The sequence below is a fragment of the Pristis pectinata genome, chromosome 9, assembly GCF_009764475.1.
Source record: "Pristis pectinata isolate sPriPec2 chromosome 9, sPriPec2.1.pri, whole genome shotgun sequence".
Taxonomy (NCBI): domain Eukaryota; kingdom Metazoa; phylum Chordata; class Chondrichthyes; order Rhinopristiformes; family Pristidae; genus Pristis; species Pristis pectinata.
In genome coordinates, this window is record NC_067413.1 from 154,915 (window position 1) to 177,572 (window position 22,658).

Below are 22,658 nucleotides of genomic sequence, written 5' to 3' on the forward strand. Positions count from 1 at the left end.
TGCACCCAGTCCATAACCCTCCAGAACTCTCCCATCCAAGTATCTATCCAATTTATTCTTAAAACTCAAGAGTGAGCCCACATTTACTACATCAGATGGCAGCCCATTCCATACTCTCACCACTCTGAGTGAAGTAGTTCCCCCTAATGTTCCCCCTCAACTTTTCCCCTTTCACCCTAAAGCCATGTCCTCTTGTACTTATCTCACCTAATCTAGGTGGAAAGAGCCTACTCACATTTACTTTGTCTATACCCCTCAATTTTGTAAACCTCTTTCAAATCTCCCCTCATACTTCTGCGCTCCAAGGAATAAAGTCCTAACCTGTTCAATCTTTCCCTGTAACTCAACTCCTGAAGACCCGGCAACATTCTAGTAAATCTCCTCTGCACTCTTTCAGTCTTACAAATATCCTTCCTATTGTTAGGTGACCAGAACTGCACACAATACTCCAAACTTGGCCTCACCAATGTCTTATACAAGCTCACCATAACATCCAACTCCTGTACTCAATACTCTGATTTATGAATGCCAGGATGCCAAAGCCTTTCTACAATCCTGTCTACCTGTGATGCCATTTTCAGGGAAATGTATCTGAACTCCCAGATCCCTTTGTTCCTCCGCACTCCTCAGTGCCTGACCGTTTACTGTGTATGTCCTACCTTGATATGTCCTTCCAAAATGCAACACCTCACACTTGTCTGCATTAAATTCCATCTGCCATTTTCTGGCCCATTCTTCCAGTTGGTTCAGATCCCTCTGCAAGCTTTGAAAGCCTTCCTCGCTGTCCACTACGCCTCCAATCTTAGTGTCATCAGCAAACTTGCTGATCTAATTTACCACATTATCATCTAGATCATTGATATAGACAAGAAACAACAATGGCCCCAGCACAGATCCCTGAGGCACACCATTGGTCACAGGCCTCCAGTCTGAGAAACAATCATCCACAACCACTCTCTGTCTTCTCCCACACAGCCAATTTCGAATCCAGTTTACAACCTCTCCATGGAAACCTAGTGTCTGAACCTTCTGAACTAACCTCCCATGTGGGACCTTGTCAAAGGCCTTACTAAAGTCCATGTAGACAACATCCTCAGCCTTTCCTTCTACTTTCTTGGTAACCTCCTCGAAAAGTTCTACAAGATTCGTTAAACATGATCTACCACGCACAAAGCCATGCTGACTATCCTTAATCAGCCCTTGGTTGTCCAAATACTTGTATATCCGATCTCTCAGAACACCTTCCAATAATTTACCCACTACTGATGTCAGGCTCACCGGCCTGTAATTACCTGGTTTACCTTTAGAGCCTTTTTTAAACAACGGAACATGAGCTACCCTCCAGTCCTCCGGCACCGCACCCATGGCTAAGGACTTTTTAAATATATCTACCAGGGCCCCTGCAATTTCTACAGTAGTCTCTCTCAAGGTCCGAGGAAATATCTTATCAGGCCTGGAGGATTTATCTACCTTTATTTGCTGTAAAGCATCAAACACCTCCTCCTCTTTCATCTCTATATGTTCCACGACACTATTGCTCGTTTCTCTTCCTTCCATATCCATTAAGCCACTTTCCTGAGTAAATACTGATGCAAAAAAAGAACTGTTTAAGATCTCCCCCATCTCCTGAGGCTCCACACATAGACAACCACTCTGATCTTCTAGGGGACCAATTTTGTCCCTTACTATCCTTTTACTCCTCATATACTTGTAGAAACCCTTCAGGTTACCTTTACATTATCTGCCAAAGCAACCTTGTGTCTTCTTTTTGCCTTCCTGATTTCCTTTTTTTAGTATTTTCTTACTTTTTCTATACTCTTCAAGTACCTCATTTGTTCCTAGTTGCCTATACCTGCTATAAACCTCTCTCTTTTCTTAACCAGATCGCCAATATCCCTTGAAAACAAAGGTTCCCTATGCTTGTTAACTTTGCCTTTAATCCTGGCAGGAACATGCAAACTCTGCACTCTCAAATTTTGCCTTTGAAGGCCTTCAACTTACTGAGCACATCCTTACCAGAAAACAACTTATTTTTTTAAATTTTAAATTAAATTTTATTTACAGCGTGGTAACAGGCCATTCTGGCCCAACGAGTCTGCGCTGCCCATTTTTTAAACTCAAATTAACCTACCCGTATGTCTTTGGAATGTGGGAGGAAACCGGAGCTCCTGGAGGAAACCCACGCAGACATGGGGAGAATGTACAAACTTCTTACAGACAGCGACGGGAATTGAACCCCGATCGCTGGCGCTGTAATAGCGTCGCGCTAACCGCTACACTCTTCCTAGATCCTTTCTCATTTCCACAAAATTGGCCTTTCTGCAATTTAGAACCTCAACCCGAGGACCAGACCTGTCCTTATCCATAAGTAACTTGAAACTAATGACATTATGGTCACTGGACCCAAAATGCTCCCCTACACATACTTCTGTCACCTGACCTGTCTGGTTCCCTGATAGGAGATCAAGTATTGCATTCTCTCTCATTGGTAGCTCTAGATATTGATTTAGAAAATTTTCCTGAACACATTTGACAAATTCCAAGCCATCCAGCCCTTTCACAGTGTGAGAGTCCCAGTCAATATGTGGAAAGTTAAAATCCCCAACTATTACAACTTTCTGTTTCTTACATCAGTCTGCTATCTCACTACAGATTTGTTCCAATTCTCTTTGACTATTGGGCATTGAGTTATTGTGAAAAAGTGGAAAGAAACAGCTACAACAGTAAAGAAGTATCAGAACAATAAGAAGTTGCTGTCACTGGTGGCTCAGCAGGCTGCACTCTCACCTCGCAGTGAGAAGGCTGTTAACAGGTCAGCAATGGACAGGGTGAGCAGCTTCAAGTTCCTGGGCATCAACATCTCAGAGGATCTATCCTGGGCCCAACACATTGATGCAATCATGAAGAAAGCATGCCAGTGGCTCTACTTCATTAGGAGTTTGAGGAGGTTTGGTATGTCACCAAAGACTCTTGTAAATTTCTACAGATGTACAGTGGAGAGCATTCTGACTGGTTACAGTATCGCCTGGTATGGAGGCTCCAATGTGCAGGATCGAAAGAGGTTGCAGAGGGTTGTAGACTCAGCCAGCTCCATCATGGGCACAACCCTCCCCACCATCAAGGACATCTTCAAGAGGCGGTGCCTCAAGAAGGCAGTATCCGTCATTAACGGTCCTCACCATCTGGGACATGCCCTCTTTGCATTACTACCATCGGAGAGGAGGTACAGGAGCCTGAAGACCCACACTCAGTGTTTTAAGAACAGCTTCTTCCCCTCCACCATCAGAATTCGGAAGAGTCCATGAACACTACCTCGTTATTCCTCTTTTTTGCACTATTTATTTATTTTTGTAACATAGTAATTTTTATGTCTTGCTCTGTACTGCTGCCGCAACACAACAAATTTCAAGACATACTGTATGTCAGTGACATACATTGATTCTGATTCAAGCCGCACTTTGTACACTAGAACATGGTATACAGTTCTGGTCACTACATTGCAGGAAGGATGCAATATCAGAGGTTGCAGAAGGGACCTATGAGCCTGTGGAATCATGGATGAGCAGAGAGATTGTCCAGGCTGGGATTGTTTTCTTTAAAACCAGGGAGACTGAGGAGAGATCTAGTTCTGGTGTAAGAAATTATGAGAGGCCTTGATGTGAGGAAAGAGATCAGTAACCGGAGATACGGACATAACAGCAGAGGATTAGAGGGAAGACGAGCAGTGGGGTCTCTGCCGGAAAGGGTGGTGGAGACAGAAACCTCGTTAAACAAGTCCCATGAGAGATCATGGTCAACAGGGCTGCAGGCCAAAGGCCAGGAGGTTGGATTAACACAAGTGCCATATTTAGGCAGTGTGGACATGATCATCACCTTACACCTCATCAAGGGCCATGATCTCCTCCTGTTCTCCTCTCTTCTCCATCACAGTGTCTGCTCACCTTCACTGTAACCCCTCCCCTCTCCACTACACCCCCTTGCCCCTCCACTACAGATGCTCTTAATTACACCCCTCCCCTTCACCATCTCCCCATCCCCTCTCCTCCCCTCCACTGCATCCCTCTCCCACCCTCCTACGCACCCCTCCCCCCTGCAATGCACCCTCCCCCCTCGACTGCATCCTTCTCCCTCCTCCTACGCACCTCTCCCCCCTCCACCGCACCCTTCTCCCTCCTCCACCGCACCCTCCTATGCACCCCTCCCCCCCTCTATCACATTCCTGACCCAGCTCCAGCCTCATGCTCAGACCAACAGTCTGGACATTGGCTGGAGCTAGAGTCAATGTTCCAGATTCCAGCTTTGGCCTCACTCTGGAATTTGGCTCCAGATCCCAGCCCCACATTCCAGACTGACCTTCTGAGTACAAGAACACATTCCCACTCTGCTGGTGCAGCCGGAGAAAGATTTGAAGTGCTGGCTGGGTCTGACCTTGAGGTCACAGATCGAGCGGGTTAGGAGTCAGTGGATAACGAAGATATGCTGGTGCTTTACACAGCTCAATTGTCTTCCCTCAGCTTTCTCTGCACCAAAGAAAACATCTACAGCCTCTCCAATCTTTCCTCCCACCTACAAACTATGAACAGCAATTCTACAACCAGATCTCTGAGCTCTGTCGAACCCCACTGGTAAGTCATCCAGTCACAATAACTCCCATCAGCCATTACCCTTTGCTCTGTCACTAGGGTGATTTTGGATCCAATCTGCCTCTTCCCTGGATTTCATAAGCTTTCACTTTATTGACCAGCCTGCTATATGGGACAATGTTTAAAGCCTTGCCAAGATCCATTCATTCATCAAGAGTTCATATTTTGAATTATTTGTTCCTACTTTGACATCTCACCTCTGCAAGCCTTTATGTTACAGAAACGTATCTCCAGATTTCCTGTCAGGATCTCCCTGCACCACTGACCACCCGACCTTGGAGCGTTGTAAGTCCGTAGACGATGCTGTTGACCGACACCACAACCACGTGAACATATACTCCATTCAGACCACATGTTCCAGCTGCAGTTCCTGGTACAGTTCTCACCTGAACATTCTGTCACATCTGCGGTGAACAAGCCAGAAATCAGTTCATTTATATCACATGCTGAGCTCTGACACAATGAATGGCCATCACCTTACCTCTGTGTAACAAGCACTGAGAGCTGAATGGCCTGTTGCCGTATAATAAGGTGGTTGGACAGAGCCTCTTAAACAGAAACCAAACACAGGTTGATTGATCCTTCTGCTGAACATCTCCATTCAGAGCACATGTGACTCTGAGCTTCCAGCTGTATGTCACTTTACTTATAGACTCCACCTCTACTCTGACCTTTGTCCTCCCGCACTGTTCCAAGTATGGCCTAACCAAAGTTTTATACAGCTTCAACATGACTTCATGACTTTTATACTCAATGCCTGACTGTTGAAGGGAAGTATGCCGTACACCTTCTTTACCACCTTATCCACTGTGTTGCCACTTTCAGGTGGTTGTACAACACAGAAGCTGGCCCTTTGGGCCATCATATCCATGCTGACCTTTTTGCCAGTCTACACTAATCCCATTTACCTGCATTAGGTCCATATCATTCTATGCTTTGCCTATTTAAGTGTTGAAATGCCTCATCAACATACTGATTGTATCTGACTCCACCACCTCCTCTGGCAGGGAGTTCCAGATATCAATCACTGTGCAAAAACCATAAATCTCAAATCCCTTTTAAAACTTCTACCTCTCACTTTAAAGCTCTGCTGTCTTGTTTTTGATACCTCTACCATGGCAAATGACAATGACAATGACAATCTGCTAACTATGTACCATGTTCTATGTTCTAACTTCCAAACCATAACAATGGGATCTCAACAGATCTCCTCTGGATTTTAAATTTCTCCAGTGCTCCCTCCTGCAATCCACAATCGCAGAGCCCACACTTGCCTCTGACCTGGTCACCCCCAACCTCATCCCCGTAGCCCTCCCAAGTATGAAACTGCACCTTCCATCAAGGTCCCCACTTACACCCTCACCCACTGTCTCTCTCACCACAACATTACCCTAGCACCCACACCAAACTTTCACCCTAACCTCACACTTCCCTCATCCCATCCCCACTCCAGCCAACCCAGCCTTACTTGTGCACTGGGGCAGGTTGCAAGGACGTTCCTGGAAGGTTTCTCCAGTGCAGTTCAGGCGATGGCAGGAACGGGTGCGGTTCTTCATGCTGGGGAACTCAGAGTCCGAGCAGTTCCTGGAGCAACGAGTCCAAGCAGTCCAGGGAGAAAATCCGTCAGAATCTAGAGAGAGAGGGAGAATGTGAGAAAGAATATTTGGAAAAAAATGAGAGTAAGTCAGAGAGAGAAAGTCAGAGAGAGAGAGAGAGAATGAGTTAGACTAAGAAAGGAATGAGTGAGAATTAGAGGAAGAGAATGTGTGTGAAAGAGAACGAGAGCAAGGGAGAGAGAAACAGTGTGAGTGGGAGACAGGAAGTGAAAGATGACTGATTGAGGGAAGAGCACGACAGAGAGAAAGCGAAAGAATGAGTGAGAAAGTGAATGAGAGACAATGACACAGAGAAGAGAATTAGAGTGAGAAGAAGAAATTCAGGCAAAGCATGAGCGGGAGTGAGAGACAGAACTAGAAAGAGAATGAGAGTGAGGTGGAACACAGAACAGTACAACACAGGAACAGGCCCTGCCTATCATATAGAGTTATACAGCATGGAAACAGGACCTTCGGCCCAACTGGTCAATGTTGACTAAGATTCCCATCTAAGCTAGTCCCATTTGCCTGCGTTTGGCCCATATCCCTCTAAACCTTTCCTATCCATGTACCTGTCCAACTGTCTTTTAAATATGGTTAATATACCTGCCTCAACCACTTCCTCTGGTAACACATTTGACATACATACCACCCTTTGTGTAAAAAAGTTGCCCCTCAGGTTCCCATTAAATCCTTCCCCTCTCTCCTTAAACCTATATCCTCCAGTTCTTGATTCCCCAAACTGGGTAAAAGACTGAGTGCATTCACCCTATCTATGCCCCTCATGATTTTATACACCTCTATAAGATCACCTCTCAGTCTCCTACACTCCAAGGAATAAAGTCCTAGCCTGTCCAAATTCTCCATATAACTCAGTCTCTCAAGTCCTAGAAACATCCTCATAAATCTTTTCTGCTTTTTCCAGCTGAATGGCATCTTTCCTATAGCAGGGCGACCAAAACTGAACATAATACTCCCAAGTGCAGCCTCACCAACGTCTGTACAATTGTACCTTGACCTCCCAACTTTTATACTTAGTGCCCTGACTTGAAGGCCAGCATGCCAAATGCCTTCTTCATCATCTGTGACTCCACTTTCACAGAACCATGTACTTGAACTCCTAAATCCTACTCTTTATGGTCATAGAGTCCTAGAGCTAGACAGCACAGAAAAATGTCCAGGCGGTTGGCCATACCAACGTCTTGTACAGTAACTCTTGTCCTCAGTATTCTGAATAATGAAGGCCTGCGTGCCTAATGCCTTCTTCACCACCCTTTCGACCTGTGTCGCCACTTTCAAGGAACTATGTACCTGTTGATGTACAAGGCTTTGACTGTAGCCTTAGGTCTCTCTGTTCTACAACACTCCCTGGAACCCTACCATTCACTGTGTAAATCCTGCCCTGATTTGCCTTACCAAAAAGCAACACCTCGCATTTATCTGAATTAACTCCTATGTGAACAATTTACCCTTCAGATGCCCTTTAAATCTCCTCGCTCTCACCTTAGTGTCTTTGGAACTCCCTTCCAAGTAGAACAGAGGAACCTTGGAGTTCAGGTACGTGGTTCCCTGAAAGTGGAGTCACAGGTAGACAGGTAGACAGGTGAAGAAGTCTTTTGGAACACTGGCCTTCATTAGTCAGGGCATTGAGTATAGAAGTTTGGAGGTCAAGGTACAGTTGTACTAGACATTGGTGAGGCTGCACTTGGAGTATTGTGTTCAGTTTTGGTCGCCCTGCTATAGGAAAGATGTTGTTAAACTAGAAAGAGTGCAGAAAAGGTTTACAAGGATGTTGCCAGGATTCAAGGGACTAAGTTATAGGGAGATATTGAACAGGCTGGGACCTTTTTCCTTGGAGTGTAGGAGATTGAGGAGTGATCTTATAGAGGTGTATAGAGGGTTTTAGATGGGGTGAATACACTCAGTCTTTTTTCCCAGGGTTGTGGAATCAAGAACTAGAGGGCATAAGTTTAAGGTCAGAGGGCAAATATTTAATAGGAACTTGGGATAGGGAAGGGGGGAGAAGAGGAGGAGGGGTGGCGATACTGGTCAGGGACACTGTTACGGCTGCGGAAAGGATGGATGTTGTAGAAGGATGGCTAGGGTAAAGGTAGGTCTGATTAAAGACAAAGGTGGGAGAAAGGTGGGAGTCTGTATGGGTGGAAGTAAGGAACAAGAAAGGAGCAGTTACTCTACTAGGAGTATTCTATAGGCCTCCCGGTAGCAGTAGAGATATAGAGGAGCAGATTGGCAGGCAGTGTTTGGAGAGAAGAAAAAAATAACAGGGTTGTTATAATGGGAGACTTCAACTTCCCAAATATAGACTAGAACCTGCTTAGTGCCAAAGGTTTAGATGGGACGGAATTTGTTAAATGTGTCCAGGAGGGATTCCTGACGCAGTATATTGACAGGCCGACCAGAGGGAATGCCATGCTAGATCCAGTTTTAGGAAATGAACCGGGACAGGTGAAGGATCTATTGGTGGGTGAGCATTTGGGGGACAGTGACCATTGCTCCATAACCTTTAAAATTGTCATGGACAGGGACAGGTGCAGAGAGGACAAGAAGATATTTAATTGGGGAAGGGTGAACTATGAGGCTATAAGGAGAGTATTTGGGAGTGTAGATTGGGATGTCCTTTTTGAAGGGAAATGTACTATGGAGATGTGGTCGATGTTCAGGGATATTATGCAGGATGTTAGGGATAAATATGTCCCAGTAAGGCAGAGAAGGAATGGCAGGATGAAGGAACCGTGGATGATGAGAGAGGTGGAATGACTAGTTAGGGAGAAGAAGGTAGCATACATAAGGTATAAGCAGCAAGGTTCAGACAGGGCCTGTGAGGAATATAGGAATAATACATGAAAAGGCGTTGGCTAGTAGGGTTAAGGGTAGGAGGATGGCGAGGGTAAAGGTAGGTCCGATTAAAGACAAAGGTGGGAGAATGTGCCTAGAGGTGGCGGAAGTGGAAGAAGTTTTCAATGAATACTTCTCTTCGGTATTCACCAGGGAGAGGGGTCTTGATGACGCGGAAGGGAGTACTGGTAGGGGTAATGTTCTCGAGGTTGTAGATATCAAGAGAGAGGATGTGTTGAAGTTGTTAAATAATATCAAGACAGATAAATCTCTGGGGCCTGAAGGGATATTCCCCAGGCTGCTTCGAGAGGCGAGGGAGGAGATTGCTGAACCACTGGTAAGGATCTTTGAGTCCTCATTGTCCACGGGGATGGTGCTGGAGGATTGGAGGGTGGCGAATGTTATCCCCTTGTTCAAAAAAGGTAGTAGGGATAGTCCAGGGAATTACAGACCGGTGAGCCTTACGTCTGTGGTGGGTAAGCTGTTAGAAAGGATTCTAAGGGATAGGATCTATGAATACCAAGAGAATCATGGACTGAACAGGGACAGCCAGCATGGCTTTGTGAAGGGAAGATCTTGCCTCACAAGCCTGATAGAGTTCTTTGAGGAGGTGACGAGGAAGATTGATGAGGGTAGTGCGGTGGATGTGGTCTATATGGATTTTAGTAAGGTGTTTGATAAGGTTCCTCATGGTAGGTTTCTTCAGAAGGTCAGAGGCCAAGGGATCCAGGGAAGCTTGGCTGTGTGGATTAGGAATTGGCTTGCCTGTAGAAAGCAGAGGGCTGTGGTGGAGGGAGTGCCGTCAGATTGGAGGGCAGTGACTAGTGGTGTCCCGCAGGGATTGGTTCTGGGACCTCTACTTTTTGTGATATTTATAGATGACTTAAATGAGGGGGTGGAAGGCTGGGTTAGTAAGTTTGTGGATGACACTAAGATAGGCGGTGTTGTGGATAGTGTGGAGGGCTGTCGGAGCTTACAGAGGGATATTGATAGGATGCAGAACTGGGCTGACAAGTGGCAGATGGAGTTCAATCCGGAGAAGTGTAAGGTGGTACACTTTGGAAGGACAAATTCCAGGGCAGAGTACAAGGTAAATGGCAAGGTACTTGGCAGTGTGGAGGAGCAGAGGGGTCTGGGGGTTCATATTCACAGTTCATTGAAAGTTGCCTCATAGGTGGATAGAGCAGTTAAGAAGGCCTATGGGATGTTAGCTTTCATAAATCGTGGGATTGAGTTTAAGAGCCACGAAGTGATGATGCAGCTTTATAAAACTCTAGTTAGATCACACTTAGAGTACTGTGTTCAGTTCTGGTCGCCTCATTATAGGAAGGATGTGGAGGCGTTGGAGAGGGTGCAGAGGAGATTTACCAGGATGCTGCCTGGATTAGAGCGTATGGAATATGAGCACAGGCTTAAGGTGCTAGGGCTTTATTCACTGGAAAGGAGGAGGATGGGAGGAGACATGATAGAGGTATATAAAATATTGAGAGGAATAGATAGAGTAGACAGCCAGCACCTCCTTCCCAGGGCACCAATGCTCAAGACGAGGGGGCATGGCTTTAAGGTTGTGGGTGGGAGGTTCAGGGGAGATATCGGGGGAGGTTTTTCACCCAGAGAGTGGTTGGTGCATGGAATGCACTGCCTGGGGTGGTGGTGGAGGCAGATACATTGGACAGGCTCAAGAGTTTGTTGGATAGGCATATGGACGAATATGAGATAGAGGGATATGTGGGAGGAAAGGGTTAGATAGTGTGAGGGTGGTTTGATGGACGGCACAACATGGTGGGCTGAAGGGCCCATTTTGTGCTGTATGGTTCTATGGTTTTAGGGGCAACTTTTTTTTCTTATATACAGTATATACAGATGGTGGTGGGTATATGGGATGAGCTGGTTGAAGCAGGTACATTAACAACTTTTAAAAGATACTTGGACAGGTACATGGATAGAAAAGGTTTAGAAGGATTTGGGCCAAACACAGGCAAATGGGACTAGCTTGGATGGGCATCTTGGTCGGCATAGGCCAGTTGGGCTGAAGGGCCTGTTTCTGTGCTGAATGACTATGACTCTGCTAAGCAACAGGATGAATGGTCAGAGGTACAAGGGAACAAGGAGCTGAGGTTACAGCCAGATAGGTCATGATCTCACTTAATAATGGGGCGGGCTCGAGGGAATTATTCCTGCTCAGAATGTGGTATTTGTATACGTAGGAGGGAACGAGAGGGAGAGAGGGAAAGGTGTGTAATTCGAGAAAGATAGGGTTGGAGCATGAGAGAAACAAGATGAGAGTGACTAGGATTCAGAGAGAGAGGGTAACCAGAGTGACCGAGAGAAAGGACAGTGATGATGGACAGTGAATGAGACTGTGGGAAAGTGCAAGTTTGTGAGAAGAAGGAAGTGAGAACACAAGAGTGGGATAGAGAGAGTGCAAGGGAAGAGGAGCTGGTGGAGAGAGTTTGTTTTTAACCAACTATAAGTTTGTATATAACACTACAATAGGTGGTGTTGTAGACTGAAGAAGGTTCTCAGGAACTACATGTAGGCCTGTTTCCATGTTGTATGAATCACTAATGGATAGGTCGGGCAGAATTTATCCCCTGTCCCTAAATTGCCTTCCTCAAACTAAATGTCTTGATGGGCCATTTCAGAGGGCAGTTAAGAGCCAACCACATCAGTGTGGGTCTGGAATCCCATATCATCTGCACCAGATCAGGGTGACAAATTTCCCTGGAAAATAAATTTGAGTATTCTGCAGTTTCATGGCCACCATTACCAAATTTCAATTTTATCTTCCAACTGATCTCATTACATGTTAGTGTGGTGAGATTTGAACTCCACATCAATACACCAGGCCTCTAGATAACTAGCCCTATAATTTATCCACAGTAGCACTGTCCATGGGAGAACAGAATGGGGGACAGTGAAGGAGGGAGGGAGTTGTGATAATCTGGTGTCAGGGATGTGGGGAGGAATATATCTGCTTACCTGGTACACTGTCAACAGGTTCCTTTGTCGGTATGGGCACTGAAAGAGAAAGATGATTACTAGGTTCCAAGCTAAGTAATCCACCACCCACACCTCACCCTCAGCCCAGGCCAGGATTGGAGCCCAGATCTGTCTGAGATTTTGCTGAACCCTAAAGTTTAAACACTGATTTAAGTTTACAGTGCAGAGAAGGCCATTCATTCCATTGCATCCATGCAGGCTAAAAGACTACGTAAACTAATCCACCATACTTCCTTGGCCCCTACCCTTGTAGCGATACATTTAATTCATTGTTTAGGATCAGGGCATCATTGACACTGCAGCATTTATTGTGCATTCTTACTTGCCATTGAGAAGGTGCGGGTGAACTGCTTTGAACCACCTCAGTCCTGGTGAATGTACTCCTACTGTGTTGTTGGTGAGGGAGTTCCAGGATTTAGACCCAATGATAATGGAGAACTAGTGATACATTTCCAAGTCAGGGTGGTGTTTGATTTGGAGGGGAAGCTGCAGATGGTGGCGTTTTCATGCACCTGATGCCCTTTTCCTTTTTGGTGATAGAAGGTGTGTGTTGGAGAGGGACTGTTGGAGCACGTACCAGTCTCATATCAACTTGACACATCCATCAATTACAAACTCACCCTCACACTCGGCAGGCTGACAAAACTTGACATCAACTCGTGGTCCGATACAGTCTCTGCCCCCATTGGTTGGCTTTGGATTTGAGCAGTCACGTGATCTGGTCATGTGTCCAATCCCCCCACAACTGCGAGAACAGGAAGTCCAGGGGCTCCAAGTGGAAAACTGTCCATTCAAGACACAGGAGAAGAACGAACAATTCAGGCGTCCATGGCTGCAGGAGCTGGAAGGAAACACCGACAACTTCATACAACTGTATGCCAACTAGCACACTCACCTCACAACCATATGCCAACTAGCACACTCATCTTACAACTGTATGCCAGTCTAGCACACTCATTTTAGCAGCACGGTAGTGTAGCAGTTAGTGTAACACTATTACAGCACCAGCGACCCGGGTTCAATTCCCATCACTGTGTCTGTAAGGAGTTTGTACATTCTCCCCATGTCTGTGTGGCTTTCCCTCCGGGTGCTCCAGTTTCCTCCCACATTCCAAAGATGTACAGGTTAGGAAGTTGTGGGCATACTATGTTGGCGCCGGAAGTGTGGCGACACTTGCGGGCTGCCCACAGAGCACTCTATGCAAAAGATGCATTTCACTGTGCGTTTCAATGTACATGTGACTAAAAGAAATCTTACCTCACAACCATATGCCAGCCTAGCACACTCACCTCACAACCATATGCCAGCCTAGCACACTCACCTCACAACCATATGCCAGCCTAGCACACTCACCTCACGCTCTTTCAAATCCACAACCCTCTCACTGCAACATCCCACTGTACTGGACAATTACAGGTTGAAAAATGAGAAGGCCACTTAGAACTTAATAGAAACTTGAGGGGCAACATTTTTCCCCCACACAGTGGGTGGTAGGTATATGGAACGAGCTGCCAGGGGAAGTGGTTGAGGCAGGTACAATAACAACTTTTAAAAGACACTTGGACAGGTACATGGATTGGAAAGGTTTAGAAGGATATGGGCCAAATGCAGGCAAGTGGGATATCTTGGATGGGCATCTTGGTCAGCATGGACCAGTTGGGCCAAAGGGCCTGTTTCCATTCTGTACAACTCCCCTTTCAGCATTTTGAAGAGACTGTTCTCTTCACGAATCACTGGTCCACTCTTCAATCTCTACTAACCACTCTCCCTATGGTGCTTTCCCTTGAATATCCAAGTAGTGAGGGCCATGACTCAGAGCAAGAAGTGGGACTCTCGGACCAGTGTTAAAGTGGGGAGCTGAGGCTTTGGCGAGGAGGGACTAAGGTAAGTTTCTGGAAAGTGACTTTCTTTCTTTGTCTATGAGTGCCCAGCTAAAGTAGTGACAATGGTTCCAGGGTCAGTAGTGTGTTCTTCCTGCCAGATGTGGGAGATCTGGGAGATATCACGTCTCCCTGATAGCTACATCTGCAGGAGGTGCATTCAGCTGCAGTTCCTTACAGACCAGGTTAGGGAACTGGAGGTGCAGCTGGATGATCTTCTGCTCCTACAGGAGAATGAGGAGGTGATAGATAAAAGCTACAGGGAGATAGCCACACTCAAGTTGCAAGAGACAGGTAGCTGGGTGACTTTCAGGAGATGGGAAGGAAATAGGCAGGTAGTGCAGAGTATCCCTGTGGCTGTTCCCCTCAATAACAGGTATACCGCTTTGGATACTGTTGGGGCGTGACGACCTACCAGGGAAAGCTGCAGCAGTCAGGTTGCTGACACTGAGTCTGGCTCTGTGGCTCAGAAGGGAAGTGGGGAGAAGAGGAGAGCAATAGTGATAGAGGACTCGATAGGGAAGCAGACATGAGATTCTGTGGACGTGAAAGAGACTCCCGGATGGTATGTTGCCTCCCAGGTGCCAGGGTCAGGGACATCTCAGATCGGGTTCACAGCATTCTCAAGGGGAGGGTGAGCAGCCAAAAGTTGTGGAACATGTTGGTACCAACAATGTAGGTAGGAAAAGGGACGAGGTCCTTAAAAGTGAATATGGGGAACTAGGTAGGAAGCTGAAAAGCAGGACCTCAAGGGTAGTAATCTCTGGATTGCTGCCTGTGCCATGCACCAGAGAGGGTAAGAATAGGATGATTTGGCAGATGAATGTGTGGCTGAGGAGTTGGTGCAGGGGACAGGGTTTCAGATTTGTGGATCATTAGGATCTCTTCTGGGGAAGGTACGACCTGTACAAAAAGGACACGTTACACCTGAACTGGAGGGGGACCAATATCCTTGTGGTCAGGTTTGCTAGAACTGTTGCGGAGGGTTTAAACTAGTTTGGCAGGGGGAATGGGAACCTCAGTGATAGGTCAGAGGATGAGGCAGTTGGAGTAAGTACAGGTTGATGTACTATGTAGAGAGACTGAGGAAGGGTAGGCAGTTGATAGGGCAAAATTGCAGTCATTTGGACGGGTTGAAGTGTGTCTATTTCAATGCAAGAAGTATCAGGAACAAAGGTGATGAACTTAGAATATGGGTCAGTACATGGAACTACAATGTTATGGCTATTACAGAGACTTAGCTGACACAAGGGCAGGAATGGCTGCTGGATGTTCCGAGGTTCAGATGTTTCAAAATGGACAGGGACGGAGGTAAAAGAGGTGGGGAAGTGGCATTGCTGATCAGGGACAGTCTCACAGCTGCAGAAAGGGAGGATGTCCTGGAGGGATCGTCTACTGAGTCAGTGTGGGTGAAGGTCAGAAACAAGAAGGGAGCAATCACGCTATTGGGAGTATTCTACAGACCCCCCCCCAGTAGCAATAGATACACTGAGGAACAGATCTGGAGGCAGATTTTGGAAAGGTGCAAAAATAACAGGCTTGTTGTGATGGGTAATTTCAACTTCCCTGATAATGATTGGCACTTCCTTAGTGCAAAAGGTTTGGATGGGACAGAATTTGTTCAGTGTGTCCAGGAAGGATTCCTGACATAATATGTAGACAGGCCGACTAGAGAAGCCACTCTGGATCTGGTACTAGGCAACGAACCTGGTCAGGTCTCAGATCTCTCAGGGGGTTAGCTTTTTGGAGACAGTGACCACAACTCCCTGACTTTTTGCATAGCCATGTACAAGGATAAGAGCAGACAATATGGGAAAGTTTTGAATTGGGGGAGGGCCAATTACAATGGTATTAGGCAGGAATTTGGGAGTGTAAATTGGGAGTAGATGTACCAGGAAAATGCACAATGGAAATGCTGAAGTTGTTTAGAGATGATTTGCAGGGGGTTCTGGATAGATTTGTCCCATTGAGGCAGGAAAAGGATGGTAGGGTGAAGGAACCATGGTTGACAAGAGATGTGGAATATCTAGTGGAGGAAGGTTTAAGATTTATGAAGAATGTGAAGAACAGGAGGATGACTAGAGTGAAGGTAGAACTGATTAGGGATAGAGGAGGAAACATGTGCCTGGAGTCAAGGAAGGTAGGGGAGGTCCTTAATGAATGCTTTGCTTCAGTATTCACCTGTGAGAGACCTTGACATTTGTGGGGACAGTGTAAAACAGGCTGATAAGCTAGAACATGTCAATGCTTAGGAGGAGGATGTGCTGGAACATTTGAAAAATATTAGGAGAGAGAAGTCCCCAGGGCCAGATGGGATACATCCCAGAATACTATGGGAAATGAGGGAAGAGATTTCTGACCCCTTGGTGATGAACTTTGTGTCCTCACTGGTCACAGGAATAGTACCAGATGATTGCAAATGTTATTCCTTTGTTCAAGAAAGGGAGTAGAGATAACCCTGGGAATTACAGACCAGTGATTCTTACTTCAGTGGTGGGAAAATTACTGGAGAAGATTCTTAGAGACAGGATTTATGAATATTTGGAGAAGCATAGTCTGATTAGAGATAGTCAGCATGACTTTGTGAGGGGCAGGTCATGCCTTATGAGCCTGATTGAATTCTTTGAGGATGTGACAAAGCACATTGATGAAGGTATATCAGTGGATGTGGTGTATATGGACTTTAGTAAGGCATCTGATTAGGTTCCCCATGATAGGCTCGTTCAGAAGGTCAGGAGGCATGGGATCCAGGTAAAACCTGGCTGCATGGATTCAGAATTGGCTTGACCATGGAAGGCAAAGGATGGTTGTAGGTGGAGCATATTCTGCCTGGAGATCGGTGACCAGCGGTGTTCCACAGGAATCTGTTCTGGAACCCTTGCTCTTTTGTGATTTTTATAAATGACTTGTATGAGAATGTGGAAGGGTGGTTTGTAAGTATGCAGAGGACATGAAGGTTGGTGTTGTGGATAGTGTGGAAGGTTGTCGAGGGTTACAACAGAACATTGATAGGATGTAAAGCTGGGCTGAGAAGTGGCAGATGGAGTTCAACCTGGCAAAGTGTGAAGTGAGGAAATGCCATATTAGATCTAGTTTTAGGTAATGAACCGGGTCAGGTGACAGATCTATCGGTAGGTGAGCATTTGGGGGACAGCGACCACTGCTCCATAACCTTTCGAATTGTCATGGACAAGGATAGGAGCAAAGAGGACGGGAAGATATTTAATTGGGGAAAGGCAAATTATGAGGTTATTAGGCAGGAACTTGAGTGTGAATTGGGGTGACATTTTTGAAGGGAAATGTATTATGAGATGTGGTCGATGTTCAGGGATCTCTTGCAGGATGTTAGGGATAAATTTGTCCCAGTGAGGCAGAGAAGGAATGGCAGGGTGAAGGAACCATGGGTGACGAGACGAGAGGTGGAACAACTAGTTATGAAGAAGAAGGCAGCATACATAAGGTGTAAGCAGCAAGGATCAGACAGGGCTTGTGAGGAATATAGAGTAGCAAGGAAGGAACAAGAAGGGGCTGAGGAGAGCGAGAAGAGGACATGAAAAGTCTTTGGCGAGTAGGGTAAAGGAGAATCCCAAGGCTTTTTACTCGTACGTGAAGAGCAGAAGGATGGCTAGGGTAAAGGTAGGTCCGATTAAAGACAAAGGTGGGAAGATGTGCCTGGAAGCTGTGGAAGTGGGTGAGGTTCTCAATGAATACTTCTCTTCAGTATTCACCAAGGAGAGGAGTCTTGATGATGCTGAGGAGAGTGTTGGTAAGGGTAATGTTCTAGAGTATGTAGATATCAAGAGAGAGGACATGTTGGAGCTGTAAGAAAATATTAGGACAGATAAGTCCCCAGGGCCTGACGGAATATTCCCCAGACTACTTAGTGAGGCGAGGGAGGAGACTGCTGAACCGTTGGCTAGGATCTTTGAGTCCTCACTGTCCATGGGGATGGTACTGGAGCATTGGAGGGTGGCAAATGTTGTCCCCTTATTCAAAAAAGGTAGTAGGGATAGTCCAGGGAATTACAGACCAGTGAGCCTTACGTCTGTGGTGGGTAAGCTGTTAGAAAGGATTCTAAGAGATAGGATCTATGATCATTTAGAGAATCATGCACTGATTAGGGACAGCCAGCATGGATTTGTGAAGGGCAGATTTTGCCTCACAAGCCTAATAGGGTTCTTTGAGGAGGTGACCAGGCAGGTTGATGAGGGTAGTGCAGTAGGTGTGGTCTACATGGATTTTAGTAAGGCATTTGACAAGGTTCCACATGGTAGGCTTCTTCAGAAGGTCAGAGGCCAAGGGATCCAGGGAGGCTTGGCCGTGTGGATACAGAATTGGCTTGCCTGTAGAAAGCAGAGGGTTGTGGTGGAGGGACTGTATTCGGATTGGAGGGCTGTGACTAGTGGTATCCCACAGGGATTGGTTCTGGGACCTCTACTTTTTGTGATATTTATTAATGACTTAGATGAGGGGGTGGAAAGGTGGGTTAGCAAGTTTGCAGATGACACAAAGATTGGTGGTGTTGTGGATAGTGTGGAGGGCTGTCGGAGCTTACAGAGGGATATTGATAGGATGCAGAACTGGGCTGACAAGTGGCAGATGGAGTTCAGTCCGGAGAAGTGTGAGGTGGTACACTTTGGAAGGACAAACTCCAGGGCAGAGTACAGGGTAAATGGCAGGATTCTGGGCAGTGTGGAGGAGCAGAGGGATCTGGGGATTCATATCCACAGATCACTGAAAGTTGCCACACAGGTGTTAAGAAAGCTTATGGGGTGTTAGCTTTCATAAGTCATGGGATTGAGTTTAAGAGCCGCGAAGTAATGATGCAGCTTTACAAAACTCTGGTTAGACCACACTTAGAGTACTGTGTCCAGTTCTGGTCACCTCATTGTAGGAAGGATGTGGAGGCGTTGGAAAGGGTGCAGAGGAGATTTACCAGGATGCTGCCTGGATTAGAAAGTATGGATTATGAGGAGAGACTAAAGGAGCTAGGGCTTTACTCATTGGAGGGAAGGAGGATGAGGGAGACAGGATAGAGGTATACAAGATATTGAGAGGAATAGATAGAGTGGACAGCCTCTTTCCCAGGGCACCAATGCTCAATACAAGAGGGCATGGCTTTTAGGTAATGGGTGGGAAGTTCAAGGGAGACATCAGAGGGAGGTTTTTCACCCAGAGAGTGGTTGGTGCATGGAATGCGCTGCCTGGGGTGGTGGTGGAGGCTGATACGTTGGTCAAGTTCAAGAGATTGTTGGATAAGCATATGGAGGAATTTAAGATAGAGGGATATGTGGGAGGAAGGGGTTAGATAGTCTTAGGAGTGGTTTAAAGGTTGGCACAACATGGTGGGCCGAAGGGCCTGTATTGTGCTGTATTGTTCTATGATTCACTTTGGAAGGTCGAAATTGAAGGCAGAAAACAGGGTTAATGGCAGGATTCTTAGCAGTGTGCAGGAACAGCGGGAACTTGGGGTCCAAGTCCATAGATCCCTCAAAGTTGTCATGCAAGTTGATAGGGTTGTTAAGAAGGCATATGGCGTGTTGGCCTTCATTAGTTGAGGGATTGAGTTCAAGAGCCGTGAGGTAACATTGCAACTCGATAGAACTCTGGTCAGACCACACTTGGAGTACTGTGCTCAGTTCTGTTCACCTCACTATAGGAAGGTGAGTGGAGCTTTAGAAAGGGTGCAGAGGAGATTTACCAGGATGCTGCCTGGATTGGAGAGCATATCTTATGAGGATAAATTGACCGAACTAGGGCTTTTCTCTTTGGAGCAAAGGAGGATGAGAGGTGACTTGATGGAGGTGTAGAAGATGATAAGAGGCATTGATCGAGTGGACAGCCAGAGACAGCCAGGGTGGAAATGGCTAACATGAGGGGCATAATTTTAAGGGGATTGCAGGAAAGTACAGTGGGGATATCAGAGGCAGCTTTTTTTTCCACACACACACAGAATGGTGGGTGCGTGGAACACACTGCCTACACATTAGGGACATTTAAGATACTCTTGGATCAGCACATGGATGATAGAAAAATGGAGGGGTATATGGGAGGGAAGGGTTAGATTGATCTTAGGGTGGGTTAAAAGGTTGGCACAACATTGTGGGCCAAAGGGCCCGCACTGTGCTGTAATCTTCTATGTTCTATAAATCACAGGAAATGTAACACCTGCCCTGTTGTTCCACCATCTGTGGACCCAAAGTACAACCATTCACTTGCACTTCTTCCAGTCTAGTGTATTCCATCTGGTGTTCACAGTGTGGCCTCCTTTAAACTGGAGAAACTAAACATGCAAGTATAGGAATAGGATGGCAGGTCAAATGAACGTGTGGCTAAAGGGACGGTGTAATATGGCTTCAGATTTCTGGCAAAATGGGACTGTTTCTGGGGAAGGTGGGATCTGCATCGAAGCTGGAAAGGCTGCATCTGAACTGGAACAGGTCCCAATATTCTCCAGGGAGCTATGATCATGCTGTTGGGGAGGGTTTAAACTCATTTGGCAGTGGAATGAGACAGGGTAGATAAATAGTTGAGGGAGAATTAAAGCTAAATATAGAAAACAAACTGTAGGAAGAACAAACATAAATGTGAAAAGGCACACAGGAGAAATGCTAGGCTAAAGTATTTATCTGAATGCAAGAAGTCTGACTGATAAGACAGATGAATTTAGAGCCCCGATTAGCACAATGGAATATAATATTGTTCCAATCACAGAGATATGCTTGTGTGAAGGGCAGGACCCAGCCTTCCAGGAGCTAATATCTTCAGCTGTGACAGAGAGGGATGTAAAAGAGGAGGGGGCATTGTTGTATTGATCGAGGAGTCCATTATTACAATAATGAGGGAGAGCATTGGTGAAGGGTCGTATTCTGAGTGGAGGTCGGTGCCCAGTGGTGTACCTCAGGGATCTGTACTGGGACCCTCTCTCTTTGTGATTTTTATAAACGACCTGGATGAGGAAGTGGAGAGGTGGGTTAGTAAGTTTGCGGATGACACGAAGGTTGAGGGTGTTGTGGATAGTTTGGAGGGCTGTCGGAGGTTACAGAGGGACATAGATAGGATGCAAAGTTGGCCTGAGAAGCGGCAGATGCAGTTCAACCCAGATAAGTGTGAAGTGGTTCATTTTGGTAGGTCAAATATGTTGGCGGAATATAGTATTAATGGTAGGACTCTTGGCAGTGTGGAGGATCAGAGGGATCTTGGGGTTCGGGTCCATAGGACGCTCAAAGAGGCAGCGCAGGTTGACTCTGTGGTTAAGAAGGCATATGGTGTATTGTCCTTCATCAATCGGGGAATTGAATTTAGGAGCCGAGAGGTATTGTTGCAGCTATATAGGTCCCTGGTCAGACCCCACTTGGAGTACTGTGCTCAGTTCTGGTCGCCTCACTACAGGAAGGATGTGGAAGGCATAGAGAGGGTGCAGAGGAGATTTACAAGGCTGCTGTCTGGGATGCAGAGCATGCCTTATGAAAGCAGGTTGAGGGAACTTGGCCTTTTCTCCTTGGAGAGACGGAGGATGAGGGGGGACCTGATAGAGGTGTATAAGATGATCAGAGGTATTGATTGGGTAGATAGTCAAAGGCTTTTCCCCAGGGCTGAATTGGTGGCCACAAGATGGCATAGGTTTAAGGTGCTGGGAAGTAGATATAGAGAAGATGTCAGGGGTAAGTTTTTTACTCAGAGAGTGGTGAGTGCGTGGAATGGGCTGCTGGAAACTGTGGTGGGGGCTGATACGATAGGGTCTTTCAAGAGACTGTTAGATAGGTACATGGAGCTGAGTAAAATAGAGGGCTATGGGTAAGCCTAGTAATTTCTAGGGTAGGGACATGTTTGGCACAGCTTTGTGGGCCAAAGGGCCTGAACTGTGCTGTAGTTTTTCTATGTTTCTATGTCTAACATCCTGGAATGCTCTCCAAATGAGGCCATATGGGTAGTGCTTAGAAACAAAACAGGGGGATTACTCTGCTGGGGTATAATACAGGCCTAAGAGTCAGCGAGAAGTTGAGATGCAGACAAATCACGGACAGATGTGAGAATTAGAGTTATTGTAGTGAAAAATGAAAAAAAAAAGATTTTGGAAACGTAAAATAAACAGAACATGCTGGAAACACTCAGCGGGTCAGGTCACACCTGTGGAAAGAGAAACAGAGTCAATGCTTCAGGTTGAAAAACCTTCGTCAGAGGGGTTCTAACGAAGGATCTTTGACCTGATGCGTTTACTGTTTCCAATCCTACAGATGTGGCCTGACCTGTTGAGCGTTTCCAGCATTTTGTGTTTCTATTTTAGGTTATAGTAGTAGGAGATTTCCCGAATATTCCCTAATATTAACTGGGATCACCTCAGTGTGAAGATTTAGAGGGGGTAGATGTTAATGGCTCAACCCAAAACATCTGGGGCCCAATGAAATGCATCAAGCTTAATCACATCCTTCCTATACTATGGCAACCAGAACTGCACACACTACTGAAAGTGTGTGGTCTCACCAATGTCTTGTACAGCTGTAACATGCGATATCTGGTACTCAATACCCTATCTGATGAAGCCATACACCTTCTTCACCACCTCATCTACCTGTGTCACCACTTTTAGGGAACTATGTATTTGTACCTTAAGTCTCTGTTCTACAACAATCCCAGGACCCTGTCATTTACTGTGCAAGTCCTGCACTGGTTTAACTTCC

General features: G+C 46.1%; 1 protein-coding gene across 1 annotated transcript in view; it reads right to left on the reverse strand.

The window, feature by feature from the left end:
- The window catches only part of sspo (SCO-spondin), a 358,698-nt gene that overhangs the window by 142,063 nt on the left and 193,977 nt on the right, over nucleotides 1–22,658 (reverse strand). The window contains 4 exon segments of the mRNA XM_052023421.1: nucleotides 4,841–5,047; nucleotides 6,112–6,273; nucleotides 12,077–12,115; nucleotides 12,718–12,938. Of these exon segments, the coding sequence (XP_051879381.1) occupies nucleotides 4,841–5,047; nucleotides 6,112–6,273; nucleotides 12,077–12,115; nucleotides 12,718–12,938 (629 nt within the window).